This window comes from Oncorhynchus kisutch, unplaced genomic scaffold (genome assembly GCF_002021735.2).
Source record: "Oncorhynchus kisutch isolate 150728-3 unplaced genomic scaffold, Okis_V2 scaffold864, whole genome shotgun sequence".
NCBI classification, from domain to species: domain Eukaryota; kingdom Metazoa; phylum Chordata; class Actinopteri; order Salmoniformes; family Salmonidae; genus Oncorhynchus; species Oncorhynchus kisutch.
In genome coordinates, this window is record NW_022262809.1 from 15,101 (window position 1) to 42,165 (window position 27,065).

General features: G+C 42.7%; 1 protein-coding gene across 1 annotated transcript; it reads left to right on the forward strand.

The window, feature by feature from the left end:
- On the forward strand, window positions 1-26,801 carry LOC116362678 (perforin-1-like). Its single transcript, XM_031816753.1, has 7 exons — window positions 1-240; window positions 3,506-3,657; window positions 3,770-4,075; window positions 8,171-8,387; window positions 8,860-9,168; window positions 23,478-23,671; window positions 26,186-26,801. Exons 1-7 carry the CDS (start codon window positions 1-3, stop codon window positions 26,607-26,609), a joined length of 1,842 nt encoding a protein of 613 aa, XP_031672613.1. The 3' UTR covers window positions 26,610-26,801.
- The last annotated feature ends 264 nt before the right edge of the window (window positions 26,802-27,065 follow it).

Below are 27,065 nucleotides of genomic sequence, written 5' to 3' on the forward strand. Positions count from 1 at the left end.
ATGTATGAGAGGGGACTGGAATTTGACAGGGAAGAGTTAAAGGCCTGGGGTGAGTTCTTTTACAAGGTAGAGTACACATGTGAGAGGACAGGAGAGATGTTGGAGTCACCTGTGTTCTTGAGTCCAGTGATTAAGAGTGAGGGAAGGGTGCTGGAGTCTAGGATCTTCCGGTACGAGATGGTGCTGGGGTTCTTACCGGAGCAGGCGATCCTGGATACAGTATGGGAGATAGATGAGGAGGTGTGCAGAGGGACTATAGAGAACATATATAATCAAATCAACAAGTGTATACCGGGAGAGTGGGTGAAGAGGTTGACAGAGAACTAAGAGCAGGGGAGAAGGTTTACCTGAGTTGAGAATAGTTAAGGGGGGAACAGTGAGGGCTTTCTCAGAAGTGAAAGTGAAGGAATGCTCCTGGGCACTTCTGGAGAGCAGAGTGAGGGAGCCTGCGGCGGAGAGGGTATGGAAACAGGTCTTCCAGGGACTGGAAGTGAAGGAAATATGAAAAAATATAGTCCTGAAATATAATAGTCTGGAATTCACACATTTTGATGAACTGAAGGGATTTCAGGATAGGTTGAAATAATTAGTGGAGAAGTACTGGGGGTTAGACTTGGAGGAGGTTGATGTGATTTGGTTTGGTGGAAAGGAGATAATGTATGGTGTTTAAATTACGTACTGTCACATGCCAGACACAATATATTCAAGGAGAAATTTAGCAAGGTTTGAGGAATAGAGGGTAACTAAGAAAAACATTTGAAGGACTGGTTAAGGAAGGAGGTGGGACTGATGTATAGGACAGGTCAAGGGGATTTTGAAGAGTTTTTTTTCAAAGGGATTGTGGGTTTATCAGAATATCTTTATCAGAATATCTGATCCTGTCTGATCTCAGTGGTTGGGGCTGGTTAGCACTTGGATGGCAGACCACCGGGGAATGCCAGGTGCTGTAAGCTCAAATCAATACAGTAGTAAAATACATGATTGACCAGAAGTGAAGTTAAAAATAGGTTGGAATGAAGAAAAGGGGGAGAGAAGTTTTGTATAAAATAATATTTGTTGTTTGATGGGGACGGGACCGGGGAGCTGTCACTGAGAGATTATCATTACAGCGTTTACTGTGGAAGCTCTTGACTCAGATGAAGGGGTCTACACAGTCTATGCAAACGGAGCTAACAGATAAAATCACATTTTATTGGTGACATATATATACGTGTTTAACAGATGTTATTACAGGTGTAGAGAAATGCTTGTGTTTCTAGCTCCAACAGTGCAGTAATGTCTGACATGTAACATCTAAACATTTCACAACAATACACACACTACACACAATACACACAATACACACAATACACAATACACACAATACACACAATACACACAATACACACAATACACACAATACACAACAATACACACAATACACACAATACACACAATACACAACAATACACACAATACACACAATACACACAATACACAACAATAAACACAATACACACAATACACAACAATACACAACAATACACAACAATACACAACAATACACACAATACACACAATACACACAATACACACAATACACACAATACACAACAATACACACAATACACAACAATACACACAATACACACAATACACAACAATACACACAATACACACAATACACAACAATACACACAATACACAACAATACACACAATACACAACAATACACACAAATCCAAAGTAAAGGAATGGAATTAAAAATATATAAATATTTGGACGAGCAATGTCAGAGCGACATAGACCAACCTACAGTAGATTAGAATAGACTCATCTCATATGTATATATATATATGTATATACTGTAATGCAAGAAAGAGTAAACATTATTAAAGTGCCTTGTGATTTAAAGCCTATGTATATAGTAGCATCTAAGGTGCTACTGATGGCTGTTTAACCATCTGATGGCCTTGAGATAGGTGTTTTTCAGTCTCTCGGTCCCAGCTTTGATAACCTGCACTGACCTAGCCTTCTGGATGATAGTGGTGTGAACAGGCAGTGTCTTGTTGGTTGTTGTCCTTATATTTTACAACAGTGGGCTAATGAAAAAAAAGTGGAGTGGAGTTCCCCTTTAAATGTATAAAACTCACTAAAAGGAGATTGTAACCTCTGAAATTCAGACTTGAGCACCAGGAAAGGGAAAGAGAACGTGCAGCCAGACTAGAACATGAAGAATGTGTGCATGCCATTCGATTAAAAGAGATGGAGCTGGAAGCGCTACACAGGCAGATAGATCTGGAAGTCAGAATCCAGTCAGGCCATCCTCAACAGAGTTTGATCTTGGTTCAAACAGCAGACTTGTACCGCCTTTCAACAAAAAGGAGATGGATGTATATTTGACTCTGTTTGAGTGGCCGCATCCCTAAAACGGCCACGAGATATTTGTTCACTGTTCATCAAAACTGTTCTTGTGGGAAAAGCTCAGCTGTGCAGCTGTGTCAGATTTCAAAAAGGCTTTACAACGAAAGGACAGCGCCCCGCATACAAACATGGAAATAGTCAGAAATAGACATATAATAAATGCCTTACTTTCGAAGATCTTCTTCTTTTTGAAATCCCAAATGTCTCATTGACACAATGAATGATTGTTTTGTTCGATAAATTCCGTCTTTATATCCCCAAAATGTCCATTTATTTGAAGCGTTTGATTCAGAAATACACTGGTACCAACTCTCCCAACATGACTACAAAGTATCTAATAACTTACCTGTAAATTTGGTCCAAACATTTCAAGCAATGTTCCTGATCCAACCTCAGGTATCCTGAAATGTAAATAATCGATAATAATCTGTTTCTAAAACTGGAGAAAAACAACGTTTAGCGCATTTCAGTTCACGCGCACCAAAACAGTAGAGTCCACCTGGAGTGACACTTACAATGAATAGCACTACTTCTTCATTTCTCAAAAGAATAACATATAACATTTTTTAAAGACTGTTGACATCTAGTGGAAGCCATAGGAACTGCAACCAGGTTCCTCATAAATAGTGCTTCCCATAGAAACTTTTGGGAAATCCTATGACCTTTTTCCCCTGGATGGTTTGTCCTCAGAGTTTTGCCTGCCAAATCAGTTATGGTATACTCACAGACATTACTTTAACAGTTTTAAAACCTTGATGGTGTTTTCTATCCAAATCTACCAATTGTATGCATATCCTAGCTTCTGGGCCTGAGTAGCAGGCAGTTTACTTTGGGCTTTTCATCCAGACGTCAAAATACTGCCCCCTAGCCTTAAGAAGTTTTAAACCTCTCACTTTCTCTCCTCCCTTCTGTCTGCGAAATTCTTCCCCAAACATCTCAAACTTGCTCTTCTCCCTTTCTCTCTCTCTCTCTCTCTCTTCTGCCTCGCCTCCCTCCCTTTAGTTAAGTAATGACCTTCCCAGCCCCTCTCCTCTTCTCCCTTCCTCTCCTCCTTTCTCAACTGGACTCCGCCCTCACCTGTCGTACTGCCAACTGATCCCAGTGTGACTCCGTCCCATTTGTCCCTGGTCACAACCTGGCAGGGGAGGGGTTTGACGTGGTGACCCTGAAACGTAAAGGTCCCCCAGTAAAACCTGTACACTGTGTAGTAACCCCCTACAGGGGAACGAGCTGCAGAAAATACCCCTGTCTGTTGTAGACTGGAGGCCGTACAGCCACTGTACTGAGGATATCTCCAGCCACTCTCATGCCTCTGTCAGGTGAGTAGGATGGGTTCTGACTGTTTACTTGATGGAAATTAGACAGTAAACATCTCTCCTCTGCTCTCCTCACCTATCCTCCCTCACCTATCCTCTCCTCTTCTCTCCTCCAGTAACCTGGCACAGTCCACTACCAGCGAGATCTCTACAAAATGGAAGGGGGGTTTGAGTAATGAGGCGAAGGTGTCTGTAAGCGTACCTGTGGGACCGGTGAGTGTGAGTGTGGCGAAGGATGTGGGCGCTAGCATAGAGATGGGAGGGTCCCAGTCGGATGTAGCCATCTTTGCCACGACCAAGACCAAAGAGGACCGCCACTCTTTCTTCTCACAGAACCTCCGCTGCCGTTACTACAGGTAATAACAACAATAATGATGATTTGTTCATCTTTCATAGAGCTTCCCTTACAGATAAAACACATGCTTTTCCCAGGTGATCTTGTGTGATAACATGTGACAACATTTTAAAGCAACATGTGATAACATGCAACTACACATGTGAAAACATGATCTCATGTGAAACTTTTTTTTACAACATGGGGATGCAAAAAGTCAAAATGACAACATTTGAGCGAGACAAAAACCTCCAGGGTATCATGCAACTGCAACCCAAGAACGTCATAAAAATGCCTTTCGGGACATCCTTGGAACAAACCGGGAACTAGACAAACCCTCCAGGGGACTATGACAAAGCGTTCTGAGAACATCCCCAAAAACATCCTTGCTTGCCTGGAAAACAAAATTGGAACTAGACAACCTCCAGAGGGCCATATAGCAAGAACGTCCTAAAAACATCTTAGGGGACATCCCTGGAACAAAATGCTAACTTTCTAAATTTTGTCAAGCAACTTCTTACCGACATATCCTAATTTATGATGATTTCTGTGTTTATATAGAGGAAATAAAAATAATCTCTCTTTTGTATACTTGTGGTGCGTGGCTGAGCTAAGAATGTGGTCTCAAAGGTTTGTGATAAAAGCACCAAATTTGGCACAGTGGTAGATATATGGTATATATTCTGAAAAGATACAGTTACGGGGATTTGGCCCCTGGAGGCGTCACAATAACTGTCACAATAACATTTAAATACATATTTAGATTCAAGTTAATGTCTCTATACCAAGTCAAATCAAATCAAAATGTTTTGGTCATATACACATGGTTAGCAGATGTTAATGCGAGTGTAACGAAATGCTTGTGCTTCTAGTTACAACAGTGCAGTAATATCTAACAAGTAATCTAACAATTCCGCAACAACTACCTAATACACACCAAGTAAAGGGGTGAATGAGAATATGTACATATAAGTACATGGATGAGCGATGGCCGAGTGGCATAGGCAAGGTGCAGTAGATGGTATAAAGTACAGCATATACATATGACATAAGTAATGTAAGATATGTAAACATTTTAAAGCTGCATTATTTAAAGTGGCATTGTTTAAAGTGACTAGTGATACATTTATTAAAGTCTCCAGTGATTAGGTATCAATGTAGGCAGCAGCCTCTCTGAGTTAGTGATTGCTGTTTAGCAGTCTGATGGCCTTGAGATAGAAGCTGTTTTTCAGTCTCTCGGTCCCAGCTTTGATGCACCTGTACTGACCTCGCCTTCTAGATGATAGTGGTGTGAACAGGCAGTGGCTCGGGTGGTTGATGTCCTTGCTGATCTTTATGCCTTCCTGTGAGATCGGGTGCTGTAGGTGTCCTGGAGAGCAGGTAGATTGCCCCCGTGATGCGTTGTGCAGACCTCACTACCCTCTGGAGAGCCTTACGGTTATGGGCGGAGCAGTTGCCATACCAGGCGGTGATACAGCCCGACAGGATGCTCTCGATTGTGCTGTAAAAGTTTGTGATTGTTTTTGGTGACAAGCCGAATTTCTTCAGCCTCCTGAGGTTGAAGATGAGCTGCTGCGCCTTCTTCACGACGTTGTCTGTGTGGGTGGACCATTTCAGTTTGTCCGTGATGTGTATGCCGAGGAACTTAAAACGTTCTACCCTCTCCACTCCTGTATTGTCGATGTGGATAGGGGGATGCTCCCTCTGCTGTTTCCTAAAGTCATCTCCTTTGTTTTGCTGACGTTGAGTGTGAGGTTATTTTCCTGACTCCACACTCCGAGGGCCCTCACTTCCTCCCTGTAGGCCGTCTCGTCGTTGTTGGTAATCAAGCCTACCACTGTAGTGTCGTCTGCAAACTTGATGGTTGAGTTGGAGGCGTGCATGGCCACGCAGTCGTGGGTGAACAGGGAGTACAGGAGAGGGCTGAGAACGCACCCTTGTGGGGCCCCAGTGTTGAAGATCAGCGGGGTGGAGATGTTGTTACCTACCCTCACCACCTGGGTGCCGCCCGTCAGGAAGTCCAGGACCCAGTTGCACAGGGCGGGGTCGACCCAGGGTCTCGAGCTTGATGACGAGTTTGAAGTGGTTTTAAATGCTGAGCTGTAGTCGATGAACAGCATTCTCACGTAGGTATTCCTCTTGTCCAGATGGGTTAGGACAGTGTTCAGTGTGATTGGGTTTGCGTCGCCTGTGGACCTATTGGGGCGGTAAGCAAATTGGAGTGTCAGGTAGGGTGGAGGTGATATGGTCCTTGACTAGTCTCTCAAAGTACTTCATGATGACGGAAGTGAGTGCTACGGGGCGGTAGTCATTTAGCTCAGTTACCTTAGCTTTCTTGGGAACAGGAACTATGGTAGCCCTCTTGAAGCATGTGGGGACAGGAGACTGGGAAAAGGATTGATTGAATATGTCCGTAAACACACCAACCAGCTGGTCTGCGCATGCTCTGGGGATGCGGCTGGGGATGCCGTCTGGGCCTGCAGCCCTGCAAGGGTTAACACGTTTAAATGTTTTGCTCACGTCGGCTGCAGTGAAGTAGATCCCACATGTTTTGGTAAAAAAAGTTGTTTAGTCCTGGTCCGCGACGGGGCTGGTTTTCCTTTTATAGTCCGTGATTGACTGTAGACCCTGCCACATACCTCTAGTGTCTGAGCCGTTGACTTGCGACTCTACTTTGTCTTTGTCTTCTACTTTGCTCTGATTAAAAGCAGTGATTCACGCTTTCTGTTTTTCGCGAATGCTGCCATCAATCCACGATTTCTGGTTTGGGAATGTTTTAATAGACGCTGTGGGTACAACATCGCCGATGCACTTGCTAATAAACCCGCTCACCGAATAAGTGTTGTTGTTCGCCGCAATGCGGAACATATCCCAGTCCATGTGATCAAAGCAATCTTGAAGCGTGGAATCCGATTGGTCGGCCCAGCATTGAACAGACCTGAGCGCAGGAGCTTCCTGTTTTAGTTTCCGTCTATAGGCTGGGAGCAACAAAATGGAGTCGTGGTCAGCTTTTCCGAAAGGAGGGTGGGGGAGGGCCTTATATGCATCACTGAAGTTAGAATAACAATGATCTAGGGTTTTGCCAGCCGTGGTTGCGCAATCGATATTCTGATAGAATTTAGCGAGCCATGTTTCCAGATTCGCCTTGTTAAAATCCCAAGCTACAATAAAGCAGCCTCAGGATATGTATTTCCAGTTTACATAGAGTCAGATGAAGTTTGTTCAGGGCCATCGATGTGTCTGCTGGGGGGGATATATGCAGCTGTGATTATAATCGAAGAGAATTCTCTAGGTAGATAATGCGGTCAGCATTTGATTGTGAGGAATTCTGAGTCAGGTGAACAGAAGGACTTGAGTTCCTGTATGTTGTTAGGATCACACCACGTCTCGTTAATCATAAGGCATACACCCCCACCCTTCTTCTTATCAGAAAGATGCTTGTTTCTGTAGGCGCAATGCGTGAAGAAACCAGCTGGCTGCACCGACTCCTATAGCGTGTCTCGAGTGAGCCATGTATCCGTGAAACAAATAATATTACGGTCTCTGATGTCTCTCTGCAAGCCTACTCTTGCATGGATTTCGTCTACCTTGTTGTCTAGAGTATGGACATTGGTGAGTAGTGTGCTCGGGAGTGGTGCGCGATGTGCCCGTCTATGGAGCCCGACCAGAAGACCTCTCCGTCTGCCCCTTCTACGGCATCGTTGTTTTGGGTCGCCGGATGGGATCCGATCCATTGTCCTGGGTGGTGGGCAAAACAGAAGATCCTCTTCTGGAAAGTCGTATTCTTGGTCGTAATGTTGGGGAGTTGGCGTTGCTCTTATATCTAATAGTTCCTCCATACTGTATGTAATACAACCTAAGATTACCTGGGGTAACAATGTAAGAAATAACACATAAAAAAGCAAATACTGCTAAATAAGTTTCTTAGGAACGCGAAGCGAGGTGGCCATCTCTGTCGGCGACAGAAGTTCATTGTATGTGACCTGCTGTTACCGCGATACCCAAAGGAATATTGCTTCTTTATGCTATAGGGTTGAGAAGTGTCAACCATTTGTAGATCAAGGTCGTCTGTGTCATATTTTAAAACACATCTGATATGCTAATTCCTGTGTTCCAGTTATCGCACGCCAAACACTCCAACTCTCAGCGATGAGTTCCGTAAGGACATTGATCGTCTGAGTTCATACTCTAAGACTTCCAAGGCCCAGTACCGCCGGCTCATAGACACCTATGGGACTCACTACATCCGCCAAGTTGACCTGGGAGGCCGGCTGACGATGATCACAGCAATACGCACCTGTCAGGCCTCACTTAAGAGACTCTCTACAAACCAGGTGACTTACTTAGTCTCAATGCCTGCTGTAATAGAGGACATTTTCCATTAAAGGAAACTACAGGAATTCAAACAGCAATCTGTAACAATTACGTACCACCAGAGCCGTATACTGTTAGATCATGGCTCTTGAACACTGTTCCTGGAGAGATACCCTCCTGTAGGTTTACATCTATCTACGTCTATTGCTCTCCAACCTTGTTTCTTGGAGAACTATCCTCCTGTAGGTTTTCGCTCCAACCCCAGTTGTAACTAACCTGATTCAGCTCATCAACCAGCTAATTATTAGAATCAGTTACTAGATTACAGCAAAAACCTACAGCACAACTTTTTTGCATATATTTCTAGATGTTCAGTTACATTCAGAAAACTCCATTGATTAATATTGCCCACGTAGTAAATGCATCAGTCTTTTATGGAAGAAACCTTATAAACAACTCTCTGAATATATGGCTCTGTATTCCATCTCTCAGGTGGAGTCCTGCTTGTCCAGGGGCTTTAAGGTAAACGCTGGGATATCAGTTTCCTCTAGCGACGAAAGGTGCTCAAAAGTTCTGGACAACCACGACTCGAAGACCTCCTACAGCTCTAGCTTCCTCAGCCACCACACCAAGGTGGTGGGAGGCTCTGGTTGGCCGGGGGAGCTGTCACTCAACCGTAACGACTCAGTGGGGTTCCGTAGTTGGATGAGAACATTGAAGAACTTCCCGGATGTAATCTACTATTTTCTAACGCCTTTGCACCTGCTCATACCCAACACGGCTGTCCAGCAGGGAGTGAAGGTAACCTTTGGTTTTTGATATTTCCCTCAAATTAATATCTGGACCTTGAAGCCAGTTCCACAGCTATTTTTCTGTCTAATCAGGGACTGATTTAGACCTGGGACACAAGGTGGTTGAAATAATAAGGTCTGGACACACACATTTTTATAGGTGGAAAAGTTCTGGCTTGATATTGTCATTTATCGACGTAGAAACAAACCCCCAGCATGCAACCCCAAACTGCTCACATCCCTGTTGTTGGCGGAGAGAACATTTTACAGTTTTAAAGCAGATTTCCTGCCATTCCACACATCTTGCCTTGTCTTACATATGTACAGGTGATACCTGTAATGGGGCCCCCTGGGACCCCCTGGGGGTTGAGGCATAAATACACAATGAGTAAAGATAACATGGCTATATACAGGGGGTGCCAGTACAGAGTCAATGTTCAGGGGTATGAGGTAACTGAAGTATATATGTACATATAGGTAAGGGTAACTAGGCAACAGGATTGGCAACAAATAATAATGTGTTAATGTGTGTTAATGAATCAAATTGCCTATTTACATTGACCTCCCCATGGGCTATTTACATTGACCTCCCCCCATGGGCTATTTACATTGACCTCCCCCCTCCATTTACTACAGTCACTTTACCCATACCTACATGAACAAAGTACCTTGACCAACCTGTTCCCCCGCACATTGACTCGGTACCAGCACTTTTGTCTTGCTGACCTTGGGGGAGAGTTTGTTGTCCTGGTACCACAATGCCAGGTCACTGACCTCCTCCCTATAGGCTCTGTGGTAAACCGTGGGGTGTTGGGTTGAGCGTGCAGAGGGCCCCCGACCTGTGGATGACGGAGAAAGAGAATCGTTGTAAGGACAGGAACCAGCGGGTGACACGGTCATTCGTGTCCTTACCTTTTATCATCAACATATGGGGGGGCGTGGTCAGTGACCAGGGTGAACTTCCTCCCGAGGAGTTAATACTTGAGGGTGTCCACTTCACGGCGAGGCACCTTTTCTCGACAATCGGGGCCTGGAATGCCGCCTCTGTGTCCTCCGTCCATCGCACTATCTGGGGTAGTCGTGCCATAGTTATGTACAAATCGACTGTAGTAGCCTGCTAACCCCAGGAATGACCACACCTGCTTCTTGGATCGGGGTACCGGCCATTCCCTAATGACAGCGATTTTCTTTTTTCTTGGAGCTTCACATTTCCCCTCCCGATCGGATAGCCCAGGTACTCCACCTCGGTGTAGCCCAGCTTGAACTTGTGGGTGTTCGCGGTCAGACCTGCATCCCTTAGTGCATCTACCACTGCCTGTAACCTACAAAGATGGGACTCCCAAATGTCACTCCCAAATGTCACTGTGCACAATTATGTCATCCAAATAAGCAGCTGCGAACTCACTTTTCTGCTGCAGGACGCAGTCCATGAGTCGCTGAAAGGTCGCTCGTGCCCCTTAGAGCCCGAAAGGAATAACCCAATAGTAGACCCCCGGGGTGTAGAGGGCCATCTTCCCCTGGGAGGCCTCTGCCAGCGGCAACTGCCAGTACCCCTTAGTCAGGTCCAACGTGCTGATGTATCTCACCATACCCAAGTGGTCGACTTCCGGGACCTCTTTCAGGTCCTGGAAGTCATTGCAGAAGCGGACAGTTCCGTCCAGTTTCGGTACCAACACTATAGGGTTAGACCACTCACTGAGGGACTGCTTCAGCATTGTCGTCACTTCCCGCTGGACCGCCACCCTCCAGGCTTCTGGTATCCAGTATGGCCGTTGATGCGCTTTTTCTCCCAGAGTGGTGTCCTTCGGCTTGCAAGCCTCCCCTTTTCCTCCAAACATAACGATGGTCATTATGGCCAAACAGTTCTATTTTTGTTTCATCAGACCAGAGGACATTTCTCCAAAAAGTACGATCTTTGTCCCCATGTGCAGTTGCAAACCGTAGTCTGGTTCTTTTATGACGGTTTTGGAGCAGTGGCTTCTTCCTTGCTGAGCGGCCTTTCAGGTTGCATTGATATAGGACTCGTTTTATTGTGGTTATTGATACTTTGTACCTGTTTCCTCCAGCATATTCACAAAGTCCATTGCTGTTGTTCTGCGATTGATTTGCACTTTTCACACCAAAGTTTGTTCATCTCTAGGAGACCGAACGCTTCTCCTTCCTTAGAGGTGTGACAACTGCGTGGTCCCATGGTGTTTATACTTGCGTACTATTGTTTGTACAGACGAACGTGGTATCTTCAGGCACTTGGAAACTGCTCCCAAGGATGAACCATACATGTGGAGGTCTACAATTCTTTCTTCTGAGGTCTTGGCTGATTTCTTTTGATATTCCCATGATGTCAAGCAAAGAGGCACTGAGTTTGAAGGTAGGCCTTAAAATAAACCCACAGTTACACCGCCAAATTGACTCAAATGATGTCAATTAGCCTAACAAAAGCTTCTAAAGCCATGACATAATTTTCTGGAATTTTCCAAGCTGTTTATAGGCACAGTCATCTTAGTGTATGTAAACTTCTGACCCACTGGAATTGTGATACAGTAAATTCTAAGTGAAATAATCTGTTTGTAAACAATTGTTTGAAAAATGACATGTGCCATGCTCAAAGTAGATGTCCTAACCGACTTTCCAAAATAATGACTTCAACCTAAGTGTATGTAAGGGAATACCCCCCTGAAATGGACAAAAATGAATGGGAAGTCATTGGCACTGGACAAACCATATACATGGTGTCCAATACCACCCAATTCGGCGCCGTTTCGTGTAAAGTTGATTGCAAATGACATATGGCAAATGCCAGTTGAGTTTGAGTTTATTTTTATTTTTACAGGGACAGTGCACATTAATCAACGTTTCAGTAAAAGTGCCGGTTTTAGCCAGCCGGCTAATTTTCAACCGCAGTCCCTGGGCAGGTTATTAAAAACAATTACAATATAGACAATAGCAACATAGGACAAGCAAGACATAGCAACATAGGACAAGCAAGACATAGCATACAGACAGAGCAACATAGGACAAGCAAGACATAGCATACAGACAGAGCAACATAGGACAAGCAAGACATAGCATACAGACAGAGCAACATAGGACAAGCAAGACATAGCATACAGACAGAGCAACATAGGACAAGCAAGACATAGCATACAGACAGAGCAACATAGGACAAGCAAGACATAGCATACAGACAGAGCAACATAGGACAAGCAAGACATAGCATACAGAGAGCAACATAGGACAAGCAAGACATAGCATACAGACAGAGCAACATAGGACAAGCAAGACATAGCATACAGACAGAGCAACATAGGACAAGCAAGACATAGCATACAGACAGAGCAACATAGGACAAGCAAGACATAGCAACATAGGACAAGCAAGACATAGCATACAGACAGAGCAACATAGGACAAGCAAGACATAGCAACATAGGACAAGCAAGACATAGCATACAGACAGAGCAACATAGGACAAGCAAGACATAGCATACAGACAGAGCAACATAGGACAAGCAAGACATAGCATACAGACAGAGCAACATAGGACAAGCAAGACATAGCATACAGACAGAGCAACATAGGACAAGCAAGACATAGCATACAGACAGAGCAACATAGGACAAGCAAGACATAGCATACAGACAGAGCAACATAGGACAAGCAAGACGTAGCATACAGACAGAGCAACATAGGACAAGCAAGACATAGCATACAGACAGAGCAACATAGGACAAGCAAGACGTAGCATACAGACAGAGCAACATAGGACAAGCAAGACATAGCATACAGACAGAGCAACATAGGACAAGCAAGACGTAGCATACAGACAGAGCAACATAGGACAAGCAAGACGTAGCATACAGACAGAGCAACATAGGACAAGCAAGACATAGCATACAGACAGAGCAACATAGGACAAGCAAGACATAGCATACAGACAGAGCAACATAGGACAAGCAAGACGTAGCATACAGACAGAGCAACATAGGACAAGCAAGACGTAGCATACAGACAGAGCAACATAGGACAAGCAAGACATAGCATACAGACAGAGCAACATAGGACAAGCAAGACGTAGCATACAGACAGAGCAACATAGGACAAGCAAGACGTAGCATACAGACAGAGCAACATAGGACAAGCAAGACGTAGCATACAGACAGAGCAACATAGGACAAGCAAGACATAGCATACAGACAGAGCAACATAGGACAAGCAAGACGTAGCATACAGACAGAGCAACATAGGACAAGCAAGACGTAGCATACAGACAGAGCAACATAGGACAAGCAAGACATAGCATACAGACAGAGCAACATAGGACAAGCAAGACGTAGCATACAGACAGAGCAACATAGGACAAGCAAGACGTAGCATACAGACAGAGCAACATAGGACAAGCAAGACATAGCATACAGACAGAGCAACATAGGACAAGCAAGACGTAGCATACAGACAGAGCAACATAGGACAAGCAAGACGTAGCATACAGACAGAGCAACATAGGACAAGCAAGACGTAGCATACAGACAGAGCAACATAGGACAAGCAAGACGTAGCATACAGACAGAGCAATATAAAACAAAAAGCAGCAAGACAAAATTCATAAAAGCAACAAAGTGTTTCCACACCTCACAAGCTATAGACAACAGACAACATGGAAAGCGGCAACACACAGCTAGGGACCATGTTCACAAATCTGATTGACCTTTAGCCGTGTCTTCAAGCATTTTGTGAAAGTGTGATATGTGGTGCAGTTATGTGTGTCTGATGGCAGTGTATTCCAGACATGGGAAGCTCTCACAGAGAATGCAGATTTACTAAAGGTGCTTTTCCTTAGGGGAACTATACAGTCACATCTCATGGCAGACCTTGTGGATCTGCTGCCATATGTCTGGGTTTTCTGTTTAACAAAAATATTGAGTGGAGGGGGAGCCAGGCCATTAAGGATCTTGAATACAAGACATGCGTCGGTGTATTGCACAAGATTTTCCCAACTCAAGAGCTCATGCTTTCTAAGGATGTGACAATGATGATGGCTATTGGGCTTCTTATCAAGCACTTTGAGAGCCTGTTTGTAGACAGACTGAATAGGTTTTAATGTTGTACAGCAAACTTGGGCCCAACTAGTCAAGCAGTATGTTAAGTGGGGGAGTATCATAGATTTGAAGTACAGTTTTGCTACCTCAGTAGTCAAACAATTTCGTATAAATCGGAAATTAGCTAGGTTGAATTTGGTTATTTGAATTACCTTTTTCACATGCTTTTTAAAAGAGAGGTTGGAATCAAGTATGATGCCAAGGTACTTAAAATCGGATACCACCTGGAGCTTCTCCCCTGACACATAGACATCTGGCTCAGTAGCATCTGTTGCCCTCTTTGTGAAGAACATGCAAAAAGTTTTTTTCACATTGAGATGCAAACACGAGTCACTTGAGCCACTTTGTAACCTGGACCATTACAGTAGTGAGTTCTTGTGCAGCTTGTTGTTTGCTCTTTGCATGCACATATATCACTGTATCATCTGCATACATTTGAACTTCAGACCCAGTACAGACAGAAGGCAGATCATTAATGTACAGGCTGAACAGGAGGGGCCCCAGTATTGACCCTTGGGGCACGCCCACATCATAGCTACGAGTGGGCGACAGCTCATTGCTCACTCTGACACACTGAGTTCTGCCTTCAAGGTATGATTTCATCCATCTCAAGGCATCAGGGGAAAAGTTAAACTTGGACAATTTTGTGATGAGAATCTCATGGTTAACAGTATCAAAAGCCTTCCTTAGGTCCAGAAACACAGCCCCAACAGCACCCCCTTTGTCCATCTTGGACTTGACATTTTCCAGAAGAAAGCAGTGTATGTTGTAACACTTTAAAAATCCAACAGGTGGCGAGTGCGTTCCACCTTGGTTTTTCATATTGTAAGGGAAGTCCCCCCTGAAATGGACAAAAATGAATGGCAAATCATTGGCATCGGACAAACCATATACACATTGGTCAATACCACCCAATTCGGCGTTGATTCATGCAAAGTTGATGGCAAATGTCATATGGCTATTGCCAGTTGTAACACTTCAAAAATCCAACAGGGGGCGAGTGCGCTCCACCGTGGTTTTTCATATTGGAAATGGACCTCAAGTCAACATCCTAAAGCAAAATTTTGAAAAAATGATTTTTTGGTCAAAAATTATCACCCCTTAAAAAAGTGCTTTCTGGACCGTTTTTCGAAATTATTTCGATTTTTTGGTCAATTACACATGTGTAAGAACTGTATGAATATACTTTTGTCCAATTCTATTAGCATTTTTTTTTTTTTTACATGCGCATAAGAAATATGTTTTGTCCATTTCCGATATGATTTCATAGGAAGTCAAAAGTCAAAAGTCAAAAATGTCAAAATTTTGTTAAAAACTTCACACACCCTTAAAAAAGTGCTTTCTGGACCGTTTTTCAAAATTCTTTCAATTTTTGTGTCAATTACACATGTATAAGAACTGTATCAACATACTTTTTTTTTTACATGCGCATAAGAAATATGTTTTGTCCATTTGCAATATGATTTCATAGGAAGTCAAAAGTCGAAAATGTGAACTTTTTTAAAGACTTATCACCCTCGTAAAAAAGTGCTTTCTGGACCGTTTTTCGACATTGTTTCGATTTTATGTCAATTCATCATGTGTAAGAACTATATGAATATACATTTGTAAAATTGTATTATCATATTTTTTTTTTACTTGTGCATAAGGAATATGATTTGTCCATTTGCAATATGATTTCATAGGAAGTCAAAAGTCAAAGTCAAAAGGCACTTTTTTGGGGGCCAAATACCATAAGAAATTTGACATGCTCAAAAATCCTGCAGAAATGCAAAATTGACTGGCCTGAAGTACTCGGGATGGCCGGGCAGTGATAGTTGTTCCTTTCCATCACTCGTTGTGTTGATTTCATCATGTCCATTTGGTGATGTTTTTTCACTATAGAATCATATTGCAAGTGCATGTACATTTGCAATATGGTTCAATGGGCATTTACCATTAGAAATTTGACATGCTCAAAAATGCAAAATTGACTGGCCTGATGAACTCGGGATGGCCGGGCAGTGATAGTTGTTCATTTCCATCACTCGTTGTGTTGATTTCATCATGTCCATTTGGTGATGTTTTTTCACTATAGAATCATATTGCAAGTGCATGTACATTTGCAATATGGTTCAATGGGCATTTACCATAAGAAATTTGACATGCTCAAAAATCCTGCAGAAATGCAAAATTGACTGGCCAGATGAACTCGGGATGGCCGGGCAGTGATAGTTGTTCCTTTCCATCACTCGTTGTGTTGATTTCATCATGTCCATTTGGTGATGTTTTTTCACTATAGAATCATATTGCAAGTGCATGTACATTTGCAATATGGTTCAATGGGCATTTACCATAAGAAATTTGACATGCTCAAAAATCCTGCAGAAATGCAAAATTGACTGGCCAGATGAACTCGGGATGGCCTGGCAGTGATAGTTGCTCCTTTCCATCGCTCATTGTGTTGACTTCATCATGTCCATTTTGTGATGTTTTTTCACTGTTGAATCATATTGCAAGTGTACGTGCATTGTTTTGCAACTGGTAACCCAAAAATAAAAATATGGTGATTTCATTATGTCCATTTGTTTGTGTTTTCTTACTTTTGCAAAGTCACTGTGCATTTGCAATATGGTTCAATGGGCAGGTACCATCACGAATTTGTCATGCTATAAAAATCCTGCAGGAATTTGAAATTGACTGGCCTGATGAACACAGGATGGCCTGGCAGTGATAGTTGCTCCTTTCCATCGCTCATTGTGTTGACTTCATCATGTCCATTTTGTGATGTTTTTTCACTGTTGAATCATATTGCAAGTGTACGTGCATTGTTGTGCAACTGGTAACCCAAAAATAAAAATATGGTGATTTCATTATGTCCATTTGTTTATGTTTTCTTACTTTTGCAAAGTCACTGTGCATTTGCAATATGGTTCAATGGGCAGGTACCATCACGAATTTGTCATGCTATAAAAATCCTGCAGGAATGTGAAATTGACTGGCCTGATGAACACAGGATGGCCTGGCAGTGATAGTTGCTCCTTTCCATCGCTCATTGTGTTGACTTCATCATGTCCATTTTGTGATGTTTTTTCACTGTTGAATCATATTGCAAGTGTACGTGCATTGTTGTGCAACTGGTAACCCAAAAATAAAAATATGGTGATTTCATTATGTCCATTTGTTTATGTTTTCTTACTTTTGCAAAGTCACTGTGCATTTTCAATATGGTTCAATGGGCAGGTACCATCACGAATTTGTCATGCTATAAAAATCCTGCAGGAATGTGAAATTGACTGCCCCGATGAACTCGGGATGGCTGGGAAGTGATTCTGGTTCATCTCAATTGCTCGTTAGGGTTGATTTCAGAATGTCACTTTGGTGATGGTACCTCACTGTTTAAACATATTGCAAATGGACAAGAGTTACCAGCAAGTCACCGTCCATCAGTCAATTAGATATCATTCTGACACCAAACTGATACAAACTGACACCAAACCCACTTTTTCCAACTCGTTTAGTAGCCAACTATCACATACTTCAGAGCTGGCCCAAAATTCACAACGCCTTCGGTTCAAACCATAAAAAAAAAATTCAAACACGTAGTTACGTTCTAGTTGCGGGTCCAGTTCTGATATTATGTGTAGGCCTATGTGAGGCGACCCCGAATCCCAAGTTTCGGCTCGATAGGTCATTTGGTGTCCGAGCAAGACCCTAATTGGTGCTGAAAATCCACTTTTTTCATGACTTGCTACTGGGTCCTTGAATGAGCTATCGGACAGAAACGTTGGGGTCCGTCTATATGGGCCGAGACGGTCGCAATGCACCTAGTCTTGCGACTCTGGGACATTTCTAAATGTCGCCATTTTCGTGATGCAAAAATGAATTGAAGTCATTGCAAATGTACAAGGCTGTTTCTCGGTCCGAGGACCTTCTAGAGCCACGTAACTCACCACGCACTATCGACCTAAGGTCTAGAACAGGTTTCTAAAGTTTCGGAACTCTAGGTCTGACGGTTCTTTAAAAGTTCCAACAAGGTTAACTAATGCAGGCAGTGTACGTCTCTACGCACCCCAATGTGTCCCTCCTTCCAAGCTGTGTGTGTGATTTATGTTTCCTTTGACATTTTATGGGAAAAATGACTGATTTACAGTTCATGGGGGTTGCCTAATCACATATATGAAGTTTTGGAAAGATCTGACTTTTTTAACCCCTCGAAACAGCCCTTGAGACACCAATTATGGCACTTCCGGTTGGCACAGGAAGCTACAAGTCACACATCCTCATTGGGGTATGCTTTTACAGAATCCTGAGTTTAAAGTCTTTACGTTAAGAACTGACTGATTTACACAGGGTTGAATGCACTATTTCTATCAAACTGCAGGCAGGGTATGGATATACACTTTTAGGGGGATTTTAACCACTTCCGGTTGGTCCAGGAAGCTTAGAATCAACACAGGTAGACCTCATAGTGGCCTGATGGACTGTTACCGAAGACAGGTTCATACGGCATTCATAACCCATATAGGCTTCAGGTTGAATTTAGGGGTGCAGGCAATGTATTCCTATGGGGAGAGAAGTCAATGCAAACTGTTTGATGTAAACACCTTATTTTAACTGTTAAGGGTTAATGCCACACGGTCAAGGTTAGGCTTGCACGGATCGGAAGGACCTTGGGAACGAATTGTGCTTCTCACCCTAACGGTTCTCTCACTGTCACCCAAAAGCAAATTACATTGTGGGGCAGGCTTCATTTTGGGCCTACTTTTCTAATGGTCGCTGTGCTTGGTCAAGCGGGATATCTCGTTGAACTCGGTACGGCCTAGGGATTATGGTAATGCCATTGCCTGCTCTCTGTGTCTTTAAGCACCGCACTTTGTCACTCCATCCTTGCTGTGTGTGTGTGTGAGAGCTTTTCTTTGACATCTGTTGGGAGAAATGACTGACTTACAGTTTATGGGGGTTGCCTAATCACACATAGGAAGTTTTAAAAAGATCTGACCTTTTTAACCCTTGGAAACTGCCACTATGACACCATTTAAGGCACTTCCGGTTGGCACAGGAAGCTATAAATAAACACATATCCTGGTTGGGGTATTCCTTTACAGAATCCTGAATTTTAAGTCTTTACATTAAGAACTGAGTTATTTACGGAGGGTTTAGTGAGTGTGTGTTATTTCAGAAAATCATAGAAAATCACAGAAATCTTGCAGAGCTCCGCAGCACACTTTAAAAAGATTCGTATGAACACCCTGCAACTGGATCTGTAACTGTTGAAAAAAAAACACCTATCTTTGAACATCACAAATTTGTCATTGTACGATTTCTCTTAAATGACGATAGATAAATGGCTGGTTCTTTTTTTATTGACACCGGAGGCTCCTTGACTTGAAGTGGAAAATTAATTTCTCTATTTTCATTTTGGACCTTTAATCCCAGAGAAATAACTCAAAAAACGTTGAGGCCTAGACGCCATCTTGTTCGGGGCCAACAGCCCATTATGCCAAACCTACGCTCATCAAGTTAGGTAGGTCCGGCCCTGCCGCTCGGCCCGACGCCATCCGCGAATTTTACAAACGTTTTCGGACGTCTAGTAAGGGACCGTACATTTGCAATATGGACTTTCTCACTAACCATACAGCAAATGTCAAAATGTTCCCTTAATGTCTGTAAACTTCCGGCTTCAACTGTAGTTGTAGTAAAGAAAATTACTAGGTAAGATATTCAAATCAAATTTAATTTGTCACATGTGCCGAATAGAATAGGTGAAATGCATACTTCCTTCACCAACAAAGCAGTTTGATAAATATATATTTACTATATTTACAGTTTATTTACTAAATAAATGAAAGTTTTAAAAATCTATCAAAAAGTAACACAAGAAAATGACATAACAATAAGGAGGCTATATACAGGGGGCACTGGTACCGAGTCAATGTGCGGGGATTACAGGTTAGTTGAGGTAATTTGTACATGTACTGTAGGTTGGGGTAAAGTGACTATGCATTGATAATAAGCAGCGAGTAGCAGCAGTGTAAAAACAAAGAGGGGTGGAAAATGACAATTGTCCGAGTGGCCATTTGATTAATTGCTCAACAGTCTCATGGCTTGGGTCTACATGTTAAGGAGCCTTTTGGACCTAGACTTGGGTGACTGTACTTTTTGAAACATTTTGGGCCTTCCTCTGACACCGCCTAGTATATAGGTCCTGGATGGCAGGAAGCTTGGCCCAGTGACGCACTGGGCAGTACAAACTACTCTATGAAGCGCCTTACGGTCAAATGTCGAGCAGTTGCCATACGAGGCGGTGAGTCAACCGGTCAGGATGCTCTCGATGCAGCTATATAACTTTTTGAGTATCTGGGGACCCATGCCACATATTTTCAGACTCCTGAGGAGGATATTGTTGTGCCCTCTTCACGACTGGCTTGTTGTGTTAGGACCATGATAGTTTGTTGGTGAAGTGGACACCAAGGAACTTGAAACTCCTGACACGCTCCAGTACAGCCCTATCGATGCTCACGGGGGCCTCCTTTTCCTTTAGTCCACGATCAGCTCCATTGTTTTGCTCACAATGAGGGAGAGGTTGTTGTCCTTGCACCACACTGCCAGGTTTCTGACCTCCTCTCTATAAGCTCATCGTTGTCGGTGATCATGTGACTGTTGTGTCGTCAGCAAATGTAATTATGGTGTTGCAGTCGTGGGTGAACAGGGAGTACAGGAGGGGACCAAGCACGCACCCCTGAGGGGCTCCAGTGTTGAGGATCAGCGTGGAAGATGTGTTGTTGCCTACCCTTACCACCTGGGGGACCATTTGCAGAGGGAGGTGATTAGTCCCAGGGTCCTTAGCTTAGCGATGAGCTTAGCGATGAGCTTTGTGGGGACAATGGTGTTGAACACTGAGCTGTGGTCAATGAACAGCATTCTCACATAGATGTTCCTTTTGTCCAACTGGAAGAGGGCAGTGTGGAGTGCGATTGAGATTGCGTCATCTGTGGACCTGTTTGGGCGGTATGCGAATTGGATTGGGTCTAGGGTTTCTGGGATAATTGTGTTGATGTGAGCCATGAACAGCCTTTCAAAGCACTTAATGGCTAACGATGTGAGTGCTACAGTCTGTAGTCATTTAGGCAGGTTACCTTCGCTTTCTTGGTTACAGGGACTATGGTGGCCTGTTTGAAACATTTAGGTTTTACAGACTCAGTCAGGGAGAAGTTGAAAATGTCAGTGAAGACACGTGCCAGTTGGTCCACGCATGCTTTGAGTACACGTCCTGGTAATCCATCTGGCCCCACGGCTTTGTGATTGTTGACCTGTTTAAAACCTGTTGTGACTAGGGGGCAGTATTTTCATTTTTGGAGAAAAAAAACTTACATATTATATTATATATTTTGTCAGGACAAGATGCTAGAATATGCATATAATTGACAGCTTAGGATAGAAAACACTAAAGTTTCCAAAACTGTAAATATATTGTCTGTGAGTATAACAGAACTGATGTTGCAGGCGAAAGCCTGAGAAAAATCCAATCCGGAAGTGCCCCATGTTTTGAAAGCGCTGCGTTCCAATGAGTCCCTATTGAGCAGTGAATGGGCTATCAACCAGATTACTCTTTCTCCGTATTCCCGAAGGTGTCTACAGCATTGTGACGTAGTTTTACGCATTTATGTTGAAGAATACCCGTAAGCGGCTACATTGCGTAAGTGGTCACCTGATGCTCCCAGAAAGATTCTCGCATAAAATACAGGGATAGCCATTACTCCAATCGGTCCTACTGAAAAACTAATTGTCCCGATGGATATATTATCGAAAAACACCTTGAGGATTGATTATAAACAACGTTTGCTTTGTTTCTGTCGATATTATGGAGCTAATTTGGAATATTTTTCGCTGTTTTCGTGACTGCAATTTCCAGGCGATTTCTCAGCCAAACGTGGAGAACAAACGGAGCTATTTCGTGAATAATATTTTTGGAAAAAAGGAACATTTGCTTTCTAACTGGTCTCGTGAGTGAAAACATCCGAAACTCATCAAAGGTAAACCATTTAATTTGATTGCTTTTCTGATTTCCGTGACCAAGTTACCTGCTGCTAGCTGGACAAAATGCTATGCTAGGCTATCAATAAACTTACACAAATGCTTATCTAGCTTTGGCTGTAAAGCATATTTTTAAAATCTGAGATGTCAGGGTGATTAACAAAAGGCTAAGCTGTGTCTCAATATATTTCATTTGTGATTTTCATGAATAGGAATATTTTCTAGTGATATTTATGTCCATTGTGCTAATTAGTGTCAGGTGATGATTACTCTCCCGCATGCGGGATGGGGAGTCACTAGGTCTTGCTCATTTCGGCTTCGGAGAGAGCTTGATCACACAGTTGTCCGGAACAGCTGGTGCTCTCATACATACTTCAGTGTTGCTTGTCTCGAAATGAGTATAAAAGGCATGTTGTTTGCCTGTTAGGCTCGCTTCACTGGGCAGCTGGTTGCTGGGTTCCTCTTTGTATTCCGTAATAGTTTGCAAGCCCAGCAACATTAGACGAGCATCAGAGCCAGGTGCAAAGCAGTATATCCTTAGCGTCAGACTCATTAAATATATATTTTTGGTCCAGTTCGAGGTGAGTAATCGCTGTTCTGATGTCCAGAAGCTATTTTCGGTCATAAGAGACAGTAGCAGCAAAATTATATACAAAATGAGTTGCAAACGATTTTAAAAAACTAACAAAATAGAACAGTTGGTCAATAAAACGCCATTTTATGCCTTCCTTTAGTCACGTAATAATAATTACACTTAATATAATTCTATTACCTTTTTATGATATCTGGTTAGCCTAATTTACCTATCTCCGCGGACCGCTCTGGCTTAAGATACTGTTGTATTAAAAGTCTACATTGATTTTCACAAAGTTCCTGGGTGTGTCATATTTGAACCGATTTGCCACTACACTAGCTAACATGGTGGGTTAAGATTTGTACATATAAATGATACACTTCAAGGTTACTATATTTTATCAATTTCTATTGTTATTGGCCAGAGATTACAAAGAGTTTGAACTTTGGAGAATAAAACCCAGAAGTTTGACGTAACCTGATGAACCTTGTTTGTTATTTAATTATATTACCTCAGGTGGGTTTGTTTATTGGAGATTATTGTCACAGGATGCATAAATACAACCTAAAATGTGTATCTTAGGTTATATGTTATATGTCAATTAATATGTTAACATTTTGTTCAAAATACAAAGGAGGCTGTCCAGGATTACCTGAAGGAGAATGCCCTCCTGAAGAGCACCGGGGAACTGTCCTGTGGGGATCGTTACTCTAATCTGGACTCAAACTGCTGCCTCAGGATGGTCTCACAGGGAAAACTGGTGGTGACTGTGGTCAGAGCCTGGGGACTGTGGGGAGACTACCAATGGATAGCGGGAGACACTGAAGGGTATGTTATGTTACTGCACAATTTCAGATCTCTACAGAGGTGTAGTGGAGGGTAAACACCGGTAAACTGTTCAGTTCTCTAACAGAGGTGTAGTGGAGGGTAAACCGTTCAGTTCTCTAACAGAGGTGTAGTGGAGGGTAAACTGTTCAGTTCTCTAACAGAGGTGTAGTGGAGGGTAAACTGTTCAGTTCTCTAACAGAGGTGTAGTGGAGTGTAAACACAGGTAAACACAATTTTTTACTCATCTATCGAGCAAAGGTTTATTGCAGTTTTACCAAAGATCATTTAAATAATGAGGGCCATAACTGCTTTTTCAATAGAAATTCCTGATGCAGGTTATCATTTTTGTTCATTCATCTTGTTCTGGAGACAGCTCTGCAGACTGATCACTAGCTGGCACCGCCACAAAGTCATCAAATCTGATTTTAAACCTAATGCCTAACCCTAACCTTAACCACACCGCTAAACCTAATGTTAGCCCTAACCTTAACCACACTTCTAAACCTAATGCCTAACCCTAACCTTAACCACACAGCTAAACCTAATGTTAACCCTAACCTTAACCACACTGCTAAACCTAATGCCTAACCACACTGCTAAACCTAATGCCTAACCCTAACCCTAACCTTAAATTAAGAGCAAAAAGCCAACTTTAGTTTTTATGAAATTTTGCAATATAGCCAGTTTTGACTTTGCTAGCGGAAATCACTCATTACGGGCCTCAAGGACATGACTCATCCCAATAATAAACCTGCATCCCGGATCATGCTTGCAGGCGATGTCATGGCGGCGTTAGTTACCATAGTTGTTGCGCAGAAATATGTCATTGGGTTTAACGGTCACGTTAGTTTGTCCCTTTCACTAGGTTGTAGTAATGACAGTTTGTCCTTTTCACTAGGTTGTAGTAATGACAGTTTGTCTCTTTCACTAGGTTGTAGTAATGACAGTTTGTCCCTTTCACTAGGTTGTAGTAATGACAGTTTGTCCTTTTCACTAGGTTGTAGTAATGACAGTTTGTCTCTTTCACTAGGTTGTAGTAATGACAGTTTGTCCCTTTCACTAGGTTGTAGTAATGACAGTTTGTCCCTTTCACTAGGTTGTAGTAATGACAGTTTGTCCCTTTCACTAGGTTGTAGTAATGACAGTTTCAGCTACTTAAAGATGGACTCCAGGATCTTAAGCGGAACAAATGTGTAACATACAGTACAATTGGATTTGTAACATATCATACAAAATGGATGACGTAGTACACAATTTGATGATGTAGTACACAATTGCACGATGTAGTACACAATTTGATGATGTAGTACACAATTGCACGATGTAGTACACAATTTGATGATGTAGTACACAATTGCACGATGTAGTACACAATTTGATGATGTAGTACACAATTTGATGATGTAGTACACAATTGCACGATGTAGTACACAATTTGATGATGTAGTACACAATTTGATGATGTAGTACACAATTGCACGATGTAGTACACAATTTGATGATGTAGTACACAATTGCACGATGTAGTACACAATTTGATGATGTAGTACACAATTGCACGATGTAGTACACCATTTGATGATGTAGTACACAATTGCACGATGTAGTACACAATTTCATGATGTAGTACACAATTTCATGATGTAGTACACAATTGCACGATGTAGTACACAATTTGATGACGTGGTACAGAAAAAACAGAGACCATTTTTGGTGAGCACCACTTTCAAAACTAATGGCTGAAATTATTCTAAAGATTGAAAGCTCATCTTTAAGACATGGTCTCACATCCAGCTTTTCCTGTTAACTTGCTAAACACCAAACCCTGGTTTGCTTCGTGAGGCGTTCACGGCAGTATTAGCCTGTTGAACATCTGGGTTTGAAAACTCTGTTGTTTTGCTTTTCTCAATAGTGTTTTCGGGGCAGATCTGGCTTTTGAAAGGTTGTGTGCAGCTAACTTTTTTAAACTGAAGTGCACTACACTCTTAGAAAAAAGGGGTTCCAAAAGGTTTATTCGGCTGACCCCACAGGAGAACCATTTTTAGAATACTCTGTGTAAAGGCTTCTAATATTGAACTCAAAATATTTCTACCTCGAACAAAAAAGGGTTCTTCAAAGGGTTTTCCTATGGGGACAGCCAAAGAACCCTTTTAGGTTCTAGATAGCACCTTTTTTTCTAAGAGTGTACTTTGTACAATATATAGGGGATAGGGATCCATTTGGGATCGCAAGCAATATGTGCCTACTGGAGTAGTCCATCTTCTCTCATTCCACGGAGGGCCGAGTGTCTGCGGGTTTTCGCTCCTCCCTTGTACTTGATTGATGAATTAAGGTCACTAATTAGTAAGGGAATCCCCTCACCTGGTTGTCTTAAGTCGTCAATGAAAGGAAAACTCGAAAACCAGTATAGACTAGGTCCTCCATGGAATGACTTTGATCCTCCTCTTGTGGCAGGCCATAGTATTTGAATCTTTCCAGTTTGTTTCCAACTTCCTGTTTCTCCACCTGCTACAGGTACGCTGTGGTCACCTACGGTTCCAAGTCCCATCAGACTGATGTGATTCCGTCCAACAATCCTGTCTGGAATGCTACCTTTGACATGGGTCCCTTTGACAAAGACCTGAGTCTAAAGGTGGCGGTCTGGGATGACGATCCTGCGGCTACAGATGACAACCTGAAGGACTGTACCGTTGACCTCGAGCAGGGGACACATGAACTCTGGTGTAACAACAGTGGTGAGGGCTTTTATTTCCTGTACACCCTCACCTGTGACCCTCACCTGACCGGGGACAAGTGTGAAAAATACAAACCTTTCCAATCCACAACACACAAACCCTCCACCCCCACCCTCTACAGTAAGAGTGTGCATCTCTTTCCTACCTTTCCTGTCCAGAGTTCAGCAGTCCTATACCTGTGGTTCTTTTACATACCTGTATAATGTAGCCCTCACAACACACTGGAGTAAATGCATCCCAGGCAGTGGGTCTGTTGACTGTACAGCTCACCAGGAACAAGTTAGAAACAAGGGGAATAATTAGAATATGTTTTCTGCCGGGTTGAACTCTGTGCATCTTTCTCCCCCCAATCTTTCAATCAATCATGTCTTTATCTGTCCTGTATAATCAGGGGGTAATATACTGTCACTGTAATTTAATGATGCCAATGTGTTTTCATTAATTGAAAGCCCTTAATCTATTTTATGAGAATTTGTAAGATTCTTATTTGCATAAAATAGACACAGACCAGTCTTTCAATAATAGGTAACAGAATTTATTCTCGGAGCGCGCTGCCACTTAACCACGAACAACAGTTTATATACAGATCATGACATCATTTCATTGCTTTAACAGAATCCCTGTAACGGTTTTCTTCTGGTGAAAGAGAGGCGGACCAA

Excerpts from the sequence above, each read along its gene's own strand:
- LOC116362678 (XM_031816753.1), top strand. The coding sequence starts at position 1 with ATGTATGAGAGGGGACTGGAATTTGACAGGGAAGAGTTAAAGGCCTGG. Across the intron at positions 8,388-8,859 it reads AGAGACTCTCTACAAACCAG|GTGGAGTCCTGCTTGTCCAG; the intron begins GTGACTTACTTA and ends TCCATCTCTCAG. Across the intron at positions 23,672-26,185 it reads ATAGCGGGAGACACTGAAGG|GTACGCTGTGGTCACCTACG; the intron begins GTATGTTATGTT and ends CACCTGCTACAG.